The sequence below is a fragment of the Cynara cardunculus genome, assembly GCF_001531365.2.
Source record: "Cynara cardunculus var. scolymus isolate 2C chromosome LG 2, CcrdV1, whole genome shotgun sequence".
NCBI lineage: Eukaryota > Viridiplantae > Streptophyta > Magnoliopsida > Asterales > Asteraceae > Cynara > Cynara cardunculus.
Window position 1 is genome coordinate 13754217 of NC_037529.1, and position 15533 is coordinate 13769749.

General features: G+C 31.6%; 1 protein-coding gene across 1 annotated transcript; it reads left to right on the top strand.

Moving 5' to 3' along the window:
- The first annotated feature begins 6618 nt into the window (after positions 1–6618).
- On the top strand, positions 6619–7427 carry LOC112507776 (transcription repressor OFP8-like). Its single transcript, XM_025112487.1, has one exon. The coding sequence runs from the start codon at positions 6619–6621 to the stop codon at positions 7396–7398; it is 780 nt and encodes a 259-aa protein (XP_024968255.1). The 3' UTR covers positions 7399–7427.
- The last annotated feature ends 8106 nt before the right edge of the window (positions 7428–15533 follow it).

Here is a 15533-nt window from a genome sequence, read left to right on the forward strand (position 1 = left end):
GTTTAGGTTTATGCTTAAACTCATTTTGTAATGTAACCCGGTATGGGACGGGTTAGCGTTGAGCTATTAATTTTAATTGAATTTGTAAGACTTCCGCTGTAATATGGCTTTATTAGCCACTATATTTTGGGGTTATTTATTGTTATTTAATGAGAATGACGTGACACAACTCTTGGGGATGACTAAAAATTGTTTTGATGCTATGAATAATAGGAATTGGAATTTTGATATGATTATATCATGTGAATATAATAAGGGTGACATATCAATGAGAGGTGTATTTTGGTTATAAGGGTGACATATCAAAGAGAGATGTATTTTGGAATAAGGGTGACATATCAAGAAGAGGTATATACCAAGATAAGGGTGACATAATTAACATAATGTAAAATATGGTTTTTGATCAAAATTGTTAACTGTTGTCGCATCATTATGGTGCGATGACTTTGAGTTACCGCATATATGTGATGCGATGACTTATGTGATGAATAGTTGTTATCGCATCCTTGTGATGCGAAGAGTTATGTTTGTTGCATCGGTGTGATATGACAAGTTGACTTATCGCACCCATATGATGCGATGAGATGGGGTCCTCGCACCAGTGTTTTGCGAGGAAATGGGGTTATTTCACCATGTGATGCGAGGAATTTATGTTTTCATCTATATGATGTGGGGAATTTATATTTTTATGATGTGATGAGACTTATTATAATGTGATAAATGAGTTGTTGGAATATTTGATACGACAATTGGATTATGTCTCATCATTTTTTATGCGACAAAAGAGTTTTGTTATATTAAAATGTTGAATATTTGTTACTGACACAAATATAAGTTTATAAATGTGTTTTGGTGATTATTCACACTGTAATAGCAATAAAGTGATTTCTCATTAAACCTCAAGGTCTAACACTTGTTTTGGTGTTTTGAAAATGTGCATTACAAGTTGGACACAACCAGAAAATAAAGGGAAGAGAAAGTTGTGAGAAGTTTATATATGCTTGCATGAGATGTTATGATAACATGTTATCTTTTGTTTTGGATCCTTGTTATGTATATAAGTTTTGTGTAAAGATTTTGTGAAAAAATTTGGTAGCTAATTTGTAATGTAGCTTTTGTATATAGTGGGACCAAATGTGTAAATTATGTTTCTTAAAATATGAAAATATATGTTTATATGCAAATGTAAATTCTAGGGTGTTACAGGTACTCACTAATATTTATCAAATATTATTCTCTGCTTTAATGTGGGACAACCATTTTAAACCAAATATGAGACTATATTTAACCACAATTTCAATTAAAAAAATTATTTGTTTCTCTCATTTACTGACACAATTTTCAACTTCAATCCAATCTCAATTTCTTTATCATTCATTAGTGATCCAATCCAACCTAAAAATATTGTTTTTTAAAATTTATATATAAATTTTTCATTATATATAATTATTATTTTTAATTTTAACCATAAAAAATAGATTGGACGAACTATTACATATTTTAAAACGTAATTATAATTATAAAAAATTTACCATACAATTGAAAATTGGTGTGACGAAAATCTATGAATATTAGACGTTATTTATAGACAATTGAAAAATATGAATTTTGATATTTTTTTGATGTTTATTTTTTGGTTAAAATTACTTTTTAATTAAATAAGTTTTATTTAAAAAAATCAAATTCAACCAATGATATGATACCACGTGTCAATTTCATAAAAAAAGTTAACAATCTTGGTTTGCTGCGTGAGTCGAATCGGAGGAGATTGACAATTTCTTTTTTTATTTTTTTTTCAAAAAATGTTTTATCTTTTTATAATCAAATTGGTAAGATTGTTAATAAAGTTAGTTTCAGCATAGTTTATCTATACTATATTATAAAATATTTGATAAAAACTCTTAAAATTATTTTTATGCATGAAGTATTGTTTATGTAACACCTCTTTTCCATACATTGCATGTAACACATACTAACATACTGGAAATACATGTTTATACACCACTCAGGTCTCTTAATACAAGATTCTACCAGTATGAAATACATGGTCCAAAAATTCAAATACAAATTCTTATACTAATCAATGTTCATCTATCAAAATTATACATCTCATCATCCAATCCTCATACAGGTAAACATATAGGGAAATTATCATATTTTTTCTTTCCCCTTACCTTCAGCACTTCCTGCAATACATATTTAAAATTACAAAACGAGAGTTAGACCGAAAGGTCTAATGAGTTATCTTATTTATGTTATTGCAAGGTGAAAACCACCAAAATTTTTAAGTAAAACAATTTTTCATATATATATATATAAGAATCTCATATCGATACCTTCCACTTTTCAAACCAATAATCTCTGTTTGTAAGCAATATATCAATCCCAACAGGTATATACTAATCAAATTATCATAATGCCACTTTTAAACCTTTCATATTAAATAAGGTTTATTCAAAGTTTCAGGCCAAACCTGTTATCTTCTTTTCAATAACATCAAGACTATGATTTCCAATAAGAACCCTGATCCTAAACCCTTAAGTCACACAGAAATAAAGATTCCAGATCATGGTAATCTTAAAGGAAATAATAGTAAGAGTTATATTACATAACACACACACACAAATGTCACCCTTATATCCAAATGTACACCTCTCATTGATATGCCACCCTTATCCCATGGTACACCTCTCCTTGATATGCCACCCTTATCACATGGTACACATCTCTTTGATATGCCACCATTATTTCCTCATCAAAATATTTTCATAAAATAATTCCATATAGAATAGACTGCAGTCAATGAAATTATTATCAGTTCAAATTCATTTTATCAAAAATTCCCACTTCTTGTTAAAAAAGTAACAAAATGATAAGTCAAAACACAATCCGGTCAAACCCTGGCCGGACTACCAATCCGGTCAACTCTTCTCATTTTGTCCGATTTATCACTTAGAATAATTCTCTAAATCTTGTCCGGATTACTAATCCGGACAACACTATTCATAATCGCTCAAACTTTAAACCGGTTAAGACATGTCCGGTTTAATGTCTAATCTGCTTGACCCTTGTCCGATTTAAAACTAAACCGCTTAACACTTATCCGGTTTAAGTCTAAATCGTCAAACACTTGTCCGGTTTATATTTAAATCGCCTAAAGCTTGTCCGGTTTAAGACTAAACCGCTTAAAACTTATCCGGATTAACGATAAAAAAAATAAAAAAAAGATTTAAAAAACTCACTGATGAAACTTATTATAATTAAAAATAAAATATATTTCATTAGTGATTCTCCAAATTACAAAAATAGAAAATAATTTGATTAAACTACCGACGGATTAACGATAAAATTTAACTAAATACATAATTAATTAAAATTCGTCACTAATTCATTGGTTGAAATAAATTTTATCAATAATCTCTTTTAAATATAAAGTACTTTTTTGGTATATTTGTTTTATCTTATATATGTAAGTATTTTTTTTTTTGTTCAAAAAAATGTTTAACGACTTAATCATTCAAAATATGAAAGTTCATTGGTATTTTTAGAGCTTTTTCATTATTTTACTACATTAACCAGTTTTATAGGTCATAAGAATGTATCCAACAGGTTTTAGAAAGTCTAAAAAGTTATTTAACAGATTTTGGAATATTTAAAAACTTATTTGTTCCAAAAAATTATTAAATAACTTAATCATTCCAAACAATAAAGTCTATTGAATTTTTCAGACTTTTCCCTACAGTAAAAAAAGATAATAATATTCTTTAACTTAAAAGGGATTTTTCACGAAGTTCATGAAACAAACAAAAACCAAAAGAAAAAAAAATTAATCTAAAATTGAATTAAAAAAAAAAAAGCATTTTCAGATTTGCATGGGAAAATGAAACCGAAAAGGTGGTTGATAATTGTCATGAAAAAGTCATAGGCCAAGAGAACGTGGTTGTTTTCTAGTGCAAACCCCAAAAATACATTACTATCTGCTTTTATTTTACATTATAATTAAGGGCAAATTGCATGAAAAAGTAACGTATTTTAATTTGATTTCTATTTTGGGTAACGTACTTTCAAAACTTTCATTTTGATTCCTAAGATGTAAAGTTTTAAACATTTAAGTACCCGGGTAACCCGGAAAGACTAATTTTAGACTAAAAAAATAAAAAATTTAGATTTTAAAAAATCCACGTCACTGACCACGTCAGCAAATAATACCGAGTTGGATACCACATCACTCCCCACATCAGCATGATAATCGGTTAATACTTCAACCAGTTACCCAGGTACTTAAATGTTTAAAACTTTACATCTTAGGTACCAAAATGGAAATTTTGAAAGTACGTTACCCAAAATAGGAATCAAGTTAAAGTACGTTACTTTTTCATGCAATTTGCTCTATCAATAGGTACCAAAATGAAAGTTTTGAAAGTACGTTACCCAAAATAGGAATCAAGTTAAAGTACGTTACTTTTTCATGCAATTTGCCCTATAATTAAAACACAAAACTTTAGTTTATTTATTTATTTTTAATAAGAAATCCATTAGTTTATGTTTATTATTTCAGTTTTAATTTCTAGAAATATCACAATTCTACATAGTTACACCTACAATTTACTAAAATAAAATGACACGACGAATGTCGTTAAAATCAGTTAAGTATTGCATATCTATTTGTACACTTTTTTTATACAATGAATACAATTTTTAGTACACAAATAATATATTATCCATGTTTTAAAACGACAGTTATTTTTACAGTATTCATACAGTCATAGCATTAAAACCCAAGAAAGTATAAAAGATAAAAATAACGGGTCATCTCAATTGCCGTATAATAGGACTCCTCTTTATACCATTAAGAAATTTCTAGCCCTCTTATGTTCTTAACTGAACAGGTTAATCAATGCGTATGTAAATTGGTCTGGACACCTATGATTACCAGAAAACGAATGATGTCTGGTGAGCTTGTATCCAAATATCTGTAATTGGAGTTTGTTATAAATTGTGAACATTTGCTTCAAAAACTATGAGACCATTATGGTTCATGATAATGATTCAGATTCAATGATGCAAAAAAGTCAATTAAGTTGAATCCCAACAAAAATAGAAATGAGTGTGGGATGTGGATGTGGTTGGGAGTCAAGAAATCAATGTGAAATGGGTGATGGTTGTGTTGGTATGTGTTTGGATTTGAGGTCATTTGAAATTGGAAAAACAACCCATTTTCAACTAAATTGTCTTGTAGCCATTTGGTAGGGTTTTTTGATGTGTTTTTATGTTGTTGGAACCTTCCAACACTTGAAAGATGCTTTTTTTTCTTCATTCAAGACACAAATTTTTGAGATAATGATGCCTAGAGATTGTGTGATCATCATTCATTTACGATATCAAAATAGTCGACTCTTGAAACCATTCAGAGGGTTTTAGAACTATTAAAAGATAGATTTTTTTTACCAAACAAGATTCATCTTTTAACGATTCAGAAGTTGTCTCTTAGTGGAGTTATTAAGAGGTAAACAAACAACCCCTAAAAGATCATATTTAACAAGTATAAGTTAGCTTATTCTTTTAACATATCGAAAAAGTTCAACTTGATAAGTTATAAGAAAAACTATCTTACATAATTTGTGAGATATTTTCTCAATTTTTTTCTTTTTCAATTATGCTTATATTTTTTTCATTAATTACCCATTACATATTCAATTTGGACCATTTTACATTGTAATTTATTTTATCAGCTAATTTTAATAAAAAAGACTAGTTTATCCATTAACAACTAATTAAAAAATCAATAAATATTTAACTTATCAGTCAACAACCAACTTATTAACAAATTTACCTGTAAACAGTTTGCCTAAAAAACCCTGATATGACACATAAATATGATTTATTCAATTTACAAATAAACCAGTTTGTTGCTTATTTATTGAATTTAGCACGGATACTATTTTTTGGTTCTTTTATATTTGTGTACGTACAAAAGAACCACATTATCTTTTTTAACATAAAGGGTAACGATTTATTAATGATTAAAATCGTTAACACCTATAAAAAAACAGACGATGTTATTGTCCAGTGATTTCCATGAAACATGGTTTGTTGGGAAATAAAGAGTGTTAAAAGTGGATTGACTTGTATATAAAGATATGAGTTAAAAAGATATTAAACTATATTTATAGATATAAAGCTTGTATTATACTCTTTGTATTTTGAATATTGATTTGCATTTGAATGTTTGAATCTTGAAAATATATTATAAAAAATTATAAGATTTATATAATATTAATTCCACTAGAATAAAACATGGAAAAGATGACAATTAACCTTTGTCTTCCACCATCAAAATCTTTCATTTTGTATTTATTCTTTTCAAAATCCTCACATTAAAAACTTGCACATTTACCCATTATTATCATCATAACACTTTTATTAAGGTTTTTTATACATAATATTTATTTATTTATAACAAATACAACAAATAAACTCACACATCCTCTTTAACCATTTTTATAAAATATACCGTAAATAAAATAAAAATTCAAATGTACTTTTTTGGGCTTTATATTTAAGCATTTTCTAGTTGACGACGTCTCATTCATCTTCAAGATCTGATTCCCTCTCGAAATGGATAATCGGTTGAAGCTAAAAGTCTCTAAAATGTTCCATTCATGCCGTTCCAAGGACAACTTCGATGTATCCGATCAACCTTTTTTCTTCCCGCCGGAAAATTACCATCACCGGCAACTCATCCATCTCTTCTCCCCAAAACCTCACTCATTCATCCATAACCAAAAAAATGAACCAAAATCCCATCTTCTCCGGCCAAAAACCTTCAACACAACCACCTCATTTCCGGCAAATACCGTCTGCCGGAGACCGGAAAAAACTACAAAAAAGAAACCCCATTACAGGAAACCAAGAAAGATTCAAGATTTCTCATCATTCACAGACAATTACTACTACGATTGGCGTAGCAGCGATGAAGAAGATGAAAGTGATGATGGAACCACTCTGTTTTCATCCCGTTCACTGTCGTCTGAGTCATCAGGGACTTTTCTCAGAAACAGAGCACACCGGAAGTCCCAGAAGAAACCAAAGAGAATCAGTGGTGGCCACGGCTGTGCCTGTGGGTGCAAGAATCTAGAGACTACCAATGTCACGCCATTGGAGAGCAGTGGGAAGCTTGTGAAAGATAGTTTTGCAGTGGTAAAGAAATCGAGCAATCCACATGAAGATTTCAGGGTATCGATGGTCGAAATGATCGTGGAGAAACAGATTTTCGGAGAAGAAGATCTACAAAACTTGTTGCAATGTTTTATTTCGTTGAATTCAGAAGAACACCATAGGGTGATCTTTGAGGTTTTCACTGAGATTTGGGAGGCTCTGTTTTCAGCTTCGGTTTAATCAAGCACAAATGTTATCTTTTGCTTTAATATTAAATTATAAGCTAATTATTTGTTATCTTAATTCAAACAAATATTTAACTAACTTTTATATATTTATTTTATCGTATAACCGTCCGAAAACCGTCAATAATAAACTCTGCCTGCGAATCACCGGCGCCTACGTAGTGTAGAAAGGAAGAAAGATAGAGAAAATTGTGCGTTGGGTCATCAAATCCGAAAACCGATATGGGTTCGTGATCGAATAGAGAAGTTTGGTGGTGACTTCAAAAGCTTTTTTTAAAGTCGAGTTCGAAAATATCAAAATCAAATGACTTTACGTTATTTTGATTTAATATGTGATACATGAAATATGTATGTAATCTTAATATGCAAATTACGTAATAACCATGCCCTATTCGTAAAAATACATTCATGAGTTTGTGTATATGAGCGAATCTTCGTTTCAATTACGAAAGACTGAAATTTGGTGATTAACTGAGTACTACCAAATTTAGATCCGTTTGAGCTGAAACTACCAAAATCGGTCAAAAGTAAGGGTTAAAAACCGTTACCATAGGTATACGGTAACGGTTTATATTGACATAAAACTGTCACCTGTTCTGCCGTCACTTTTCATACATTTTTTGTTACGTTTAAAAAATGTTATGAGATCACATTGAAAACCGTTACTATAGGCTAAAAACCGTCACCTTAAGTATGTAAAAAATGTAAATTTTTTTCTAAAACCTTTACCATAACATTACATACGGTGATGCTTATTTTTCAAAACCATCACCATAGCATGACACTCGGTAACGTTTAGTTTTCAAAACCGTTACAGTATCGTTAACTACGATGACGTCTATTATTGAACACCGTCATCATAACATTATGTATAGTCACCTTTATTTTTCAAAATCGTCATTGTAAGATCACATACATTAACGTTTATTATTTAAAACCGTCACTGTAGCCTTATAGTGACATTTATTTTTTCAGAACTGTCCTCTAAACATGACATATAACAACGTTTATTATTAAAAACCATCAATGTAACATGATTTACAGTCACTTTTATATTTCAAATGGCCAAATGGGTCACCGTAAAATGACATACAGTGGCATACAACGACATTTATCTTTCAAAACCATCACCTTAGCATGACGTACAATGATGTTTGTTTCAAAATCGTCACTATAGAATGACATACGGTGACATTTATTATTCAAAACCGTTAGCATAACATGAGATACAATGATGTTTGTTTTTTTAGAACCATTATCATAGCATGACATACGACAACATTTATCATTCAAAACCGTTACACTAAGCCATTTTAATGATAATGACGGTTTTTATCATTCAAGGATAAAACAAAGATAAATTTACAAACTCAAAATATGAATAAAATAATTAACATTACATTAAAGTAATAATGTATATTACCAATCCAAGTGCTCATCTTGCTGTTGGATATTAGTCGACACTTGTCCCACATAGGAAAAAGAGAGAAATTTTCATGTGTTTATATGGCCTTACACACATGAATTATCAAGTTAGAGAGAGGCCCAAAAGAATGATTGACATTGGGTTTTGGTGTGGCATTACCCAATATTAATGGTCAAAAGATGGGCCTTGGGGCCCTTATGACCTGGTTATGTTTTTGCCCGATTCAAGGCCCGTCAGTAACTGCATTTTTGCGGTTCCTTTAGGTCTGTGCGGTTCATCTCCCAGAAATCATACACGATTTCTCTTACACAAAGAGCGCGCTCTCAATAATTTTTCTCTCTATATCGTTGCTTCATGGAACGTATTATCAATTCAATGGAATCGGATTGACGTGCATCAATCCGGTTAGTTAGTTGTATCCTCAAGACGATGTCCGTTTACCAACGCACGATTGGGGGCGAAATTTCATCTTAAGACACTGCTGTGGCAGGCCTCTATCCCTCGATCTTGGCATATAGAAATATCATCGTAAAGGTTAGATTTTTACTAAATTTCTTGGTTAGTTTCTGTTTTATTTTATAATTTGGAAGTGTAATTCTATACTTGGTTGGATTGGTTCTAACACTTGCCACTCAACCCCGTCAAAAACTCCATCTTCGAGGTTCTTTATCAGCTTCCAACACGTCATTTTGGTCGTGGATCTAGCCGTGTCCGTGGGACAGGAAGAGGGGGCCGAGGAGATCTTCCAATGTGTCAACCATGTGGTCTTGTAGGTCATTTTTCCTTTAAATGTTACCATGGGGTTTGATGTCACCTTTGAAGGCCATACGAACAATTCCAACACTCGACAGTTCAACCACCTTCCTTCCTCTGGCCAACAGACTATATAGTCAGCAAGTATTTCTTACTTTAGGTCATGAAAAGTCAGATCGATGGTGCCTGGTACTTGGATAATGGTGCTACAAACCACATAACCAGTGACTCTACAAACATCAATCACAAAGTTTAGTACAAAGGTAACTCAAAACTTCTCACAGGTAATGGGAAACTTTTTACCATGTCTCATTCAGGATACAGTTTGTAGCACAACTTCGTCGCACAGCACATTCAACTCTTCTTTTAAAAGATATTCTTTCAGTATCGAAAACATTTTATCCATTTCTCAGGTAACCAAAGACAACCCTGTGTTTGATTGTTGTGTTGTGAATGTGAAGGATTTGCATACGAAGAGGGAGCTAGTTTGGGAGTACCAAGTGATGGCCTATATCAACTTCAGCTGAAACACTCTCTTTCCAATGCTTCAAGCTTAAACACTTGTTCATGTTTTTGTATTAAGTCTTTAGTTGGAAATATATTGTTTTATGTTTCTAAGGTTAACCGGTGGCATATGAGACAAATTCCAATGCAATGAAACACATCTTGAGTGATGAAAAAGTTTCTTTCAACAGTTTTGTGATGCATGTCATGCTGGAAAGTCATCTTCCTCTGTTTCTTCCAAACCTCTAAGAGTTAATTCACTCGGATGTTTGTGGGGCTTCCCTCATTCTCTCCGAAGGCGGTTTTCATTAATTTACTTGGATCTTCCCTTTGAAACTTAAATCTAATATCAAAGAGATTTTCTATAATTTCCAGGAAATGGTTGAAAAGCAATCTGGTACAAAAATCCAAACACTTCAGTCCAATTGGGGAAGGGTATAATCAAAGTCTCACATCATTAGGAATTCACTTTAGAAAATGGAAATCCAAAAGAAAACATTACTATATCATCGAAATGGGTCTAACATTACTTTATCAAGCCTCTATGACCCTTTAAGATTGTCAAAACTTTGGGGCACGAATCACGCATTGAAGTCTTGTATCAAAAGAAACCAAATCTTCCTTTTTTTTTTCTTTCTTAAAGTTTTCAAAAATGCTTAATACATTTACACTTGCAATTATCATAATTACACAGTATTAACGCATACTTTTAGTTATTATGATAGAATGACTTTAATAATCAACATGACGTAATTCGAGTTTTTGGTTATCCATTAACCATATTGAAGCGCATATCTATTCTTTGTGTGCGTCCACAAGTTTACATACTCCTTGGAAATATAAATTGAGTGATATGTGTCGTGGGCGGCATAAAAGGAAGTTACAGCCACAAATGTCTTCATCCTTGGGGTAAACTTAATGTTGCCCAAAGTGTGAGATTCACCGAGTCTGATTTCCCATTTGCTTTCTAGTTTCCACTCCTCCTTTCACTATTTTGATTCTCCCTCCAACTCCTTACACATTTAGCATCACCACTGGTCACATGTTATCTCTTAACCATTACAAGAGAATTCACACGTTTCACTAGGAACTTTCGAATTTTTCCATCAAGACACAATCCAACAGTCATCGTAAAACTCATTATTCTCTTGTTCTTTCTGATTCATCTCTCTTTTCTGTTGTAGTTTACTCTCCAACATCCACATCACAAAATATATCCAGCTCCAACATCCCTTCACCATCACCCAGGCAACCCAATCTCTTACACCTGTTGTTCTTGTCCATCCCATGATTACCAGATCCAAACCTGGGATCTTACCTTTATGTCATCCATCCTAAAAAATCCAACCTCAAATGTCTACACTACACATCAACTGTTCCTGAAACTATGCAAGATGCTTTATCATCACCAAGTTGGAAGCAAGCAATTTAATTGATGAAGAGTATCATGCTCTTCTAGAAAAATAAACCTGGGAACTCGTCCCCCACCGTCCTGATATGAATATTATTTGACGCAAGTGGATTTTTCATTTAAAATACAATTATGATGGTTCCATCCAATGGCATAAAGCACGCCTTGTTGCCAAGGGCTTCCAGAAACAGTCTGGGATCGATCTCCTTGAGACTTTCAGCCTTGTTATAAAACCCATGTCTTATTCTCACTCTTGTAGTCACTTATGACTGGGATGTGCAACAATTAGACATTAACAATACGTTTCTTAATGACACCATCCATGAACAAATCTTCATGGATCAATCTGCTACCCCACAACCGTGTGCAAACTCAAAAGAGCTCTCTATGGCCTCAAACAGACTCCTCAAGCCTAGTTTGACAAATTACAAACTTCTATCTTCTCTCTTGGCTTTCAGAACTCAGCATCTGATACATCTCTCTTTTCTTACGGAAATGGGGGTGCCTTACCTTTTGTTCTTGTATATGTTGACGATATCTTTATTATAGGGAATCATTCATCTCAAGTTCAAGACATCATCATGAAGCTTAGTTCTTAGTTTGCTCTTAAAAAAATCTTGGATTTGTTACCCGCTTCCTTCGCTTTGAGACATGTAGGGGGGCACAATGATATTCAATTACCTCAAGCCAAGTACACTGTAGATCTGCTCAAAAGAACCAACTTGTTGAATGCCAATCCATGTCCTGCTCCAATGGATCAAACAAACAAACTTCACCTTCATGACAACAGTCCCTTTGAGAATATAATCATTACAAAAGTGTGATTGGAGCACTATTGTACCCTTATCGATTCTTTTGCAAATCTACGATGCGTCAATTGGTGAAAGAATTAAGTTCAATCCTGCTTCAAGCCTCTCTATTGAGTGTTTTTGTGGCTCTAACTGCACAAACTCTCTACATGACAGAGAATCTAGAACAGGCTATTGTGTCTACTTTGGTGGAAACTTAATCAATTGGAGTTCAAAGAAGCAAAAATCAGTTGCTAGATCAAACAAATAAGCCAAGTATAGAGCCTTTGCTCAAGCAAACTTAATCAATTGGAGGTAATGTGGTTGAAGTTTGTTGCTTATTGAAATTCAATTTCCAAGCAAGGAACCAACAGTTATTTGGTGTGATAATTCTGGAGCACGACAACTTGCTATAAATCCCGTACCACTCGAGAAATGAACAAATTGAGATCAACATCCACTACATAATAGACAAGGTGGCGAGCAAAGATGTTGAAGTCCGGTACATTCGTTCTGAAGAGCAAACAACTGACATCCTTATGAAACCTTTGACCATCACCCAGTTCCATTCACTCAAGAGCAAACTTGTTGAACATTCACCACATCACAAGTTGAGGGGGCATGTTAAAATTAATTAGCAAACATTCATTTTTTCTAATCCATACCTATTTTAAACTTATAAACGAGTTCTCTGCTTACATGACATCAATTTCAATATAATATCTTCCTATCTAATCATGAAGTTATGATGTAATTTGACAATTTAGCATTTACATTTTTAATAGGTACAAAATCTTGTATTTCTCGATCACTATAGGTACAAAATATGAATAATTAAACGTTGGTTAGACTAATTTAGAAAAATAATTGCTAAACTGAAGAGGAATTAAGATAAATTTCCTTTTGGTCTTTAATTTATTAATAGAGGTACACCCATGAAATGCAAAGTAATATATCTATATTTTGTCCCTGAATTTTAATTAATAGATTTGTATGATTTTGAAAGAGAGAGAGACACTTTTGTTTGTGACTAGTTTTACGAAGTATTTTGTTATATTATTAGATCTTAACGTTTATATTGTATTTGAATATGTTTATCAGTTAGTTATAAGTTGGTGTAAAAAGTTGTATGATATAATGAAAATATTGTACGAATATATATATATATATATATATATATATACTTATATGAAAATTCGAACCTACGACCAATCGGTTGATAGCCGATCGCTCTACCACTGAGCTGCCGAGGAACAACAGGAAATTCTATCTCATTAAGTTCCATTCCCGTTCTCAAATAGAAATTACTAAAATACCCCTTCAATTAGTTAGATTTAACGGAAAAAATTTCAACGGATATTATAGAGAATCAAAATCATTAAAAGTTAACAAACCCAAACCGAAACCGGAACCAAATTTATAAATTTTAAATACGAAATTCTTTGAGAAATTCAAACATTTAGGACGAAAATTACTCTTGCCGTTGCTTTAGGCCAGAGGCCTATATCTTAAATGGGCCATTCTTGTTGTAGAGGCCTGCGGTAAAAGCCCATTGTTTTCTACCAGTTTTATTATAGCATACAAATAAAAATATTTATCTTATTGATCTAAAATTCCAAATAAACATTGATAGCATCACCAGTATTCATAGCCAATTGATAAATTTTATATCCAACGCTTTTAGGTTATTTTTAATAAATTAGCAAGTAGGGATGCATTTAAGTCTATCTTTTTGTATAAGGGTGTGTAAAACCTAAATTATCTGTAATCCGAATTAAAAGCGGAATCGAAAATAAGGTATTTATGTAAAACCCCAATATCCAGAAATCCGAAAATCCGAAAACCGACTTTTTGGGAAAACACGGGTTCGGGTTGGGTTTGGTTTTCGACCACCCGATCCGTCCCAAAACCCGAAATCTATACTATCTTATAAAACAAATTTAGTAAAAGTCTTAAAGTCTTAAAATACTAAATGACCAAGATACCCTTTATACACTTTTTCACCTCCTCCTCTCCTCACATGCAATCACCTCTTTACATACATTCACCCTCTCACAACCGATATTTTTTAAATCATAATTTTAAATTTACACTTTATACACCTATAATTAGTTAATTAATTTACTTTACGTCATTTACTTTTAAATATTTCATTTTAAACCTTTATCGAATTAATATACATAATCGTATATCAATTAAAACATGTTTAAAAAATATATTTTTATTTTAACAAGTTACACCATTATAATCGTCTCTTTAATACCTTCGAAATGAGTCCAATATTGAATAGTTTTTTACTTAATTATATTATTATATATTATATATATTGTGAAAAAATATGTTTAATATTTACGATTTATATTTTTATAGTTATTTATATATATATATATATATATATATACTATATATTTTGGGGTTATGTTGTCCAAATTGCATTATATAATATGTTCTGAATTAATATGTTCTGGGGATTTTTTGAAATATATATATATATATATATATACATGTATTAATTCAACCTTCATCTGAGTTTCTGGACAAGAAAAAGGGTAAACAGTTGAAATTTCATTCTCAAACTCATCCTTTTTGGTTTTTTTATGGCTTATGATCTGTTAAATTTGTAGTTTTCTTTATTGGTTTTGAGTGTTTATCTTAAAACTCAAGTTTCTTGGTTCTTTGTTCTTGGTGTAAATCGAACACATTTGTGGAGTCGTTTAAATATATTGGATTTTAAACTGTCATACGATTTTTTTCATCGATAGTCTGTAATTGGAACCATAACTCTTATTTATTCAAATTGTATTAATATGTAAAGACCAAGTGTAACCTATATCATCGTTAAATCTTATCTTATAAAACCAGTGGAACTTCAAAATCGTTAAAATTCATGGCTCCTGCCGTATTGCGTGGGTACACAACTAGTATATATACATATATATTTTAAATACTTATAAACATACTTATTTATATATACATATATATAGGGGCCTAATCAAATGAGAACTGATTAGTTTGTGGTAACTGTGAGGTCCAATCTCAACCACAAATCAACAGATAAATTAAGAAATTAATAATTATGGTAGTTTGAGTTAAAATTATAATTAGAGGGCATATTAGATATTTTTAAAAAACTCCTCTCTCGGACCTCCAATCTCCGGCCTCCGGTGAAATCGGTATCACATTATATCACAATGGGTATCACATTGTATATTACAATGGGTATCACATTGTATATCTTTGTTTTTAAG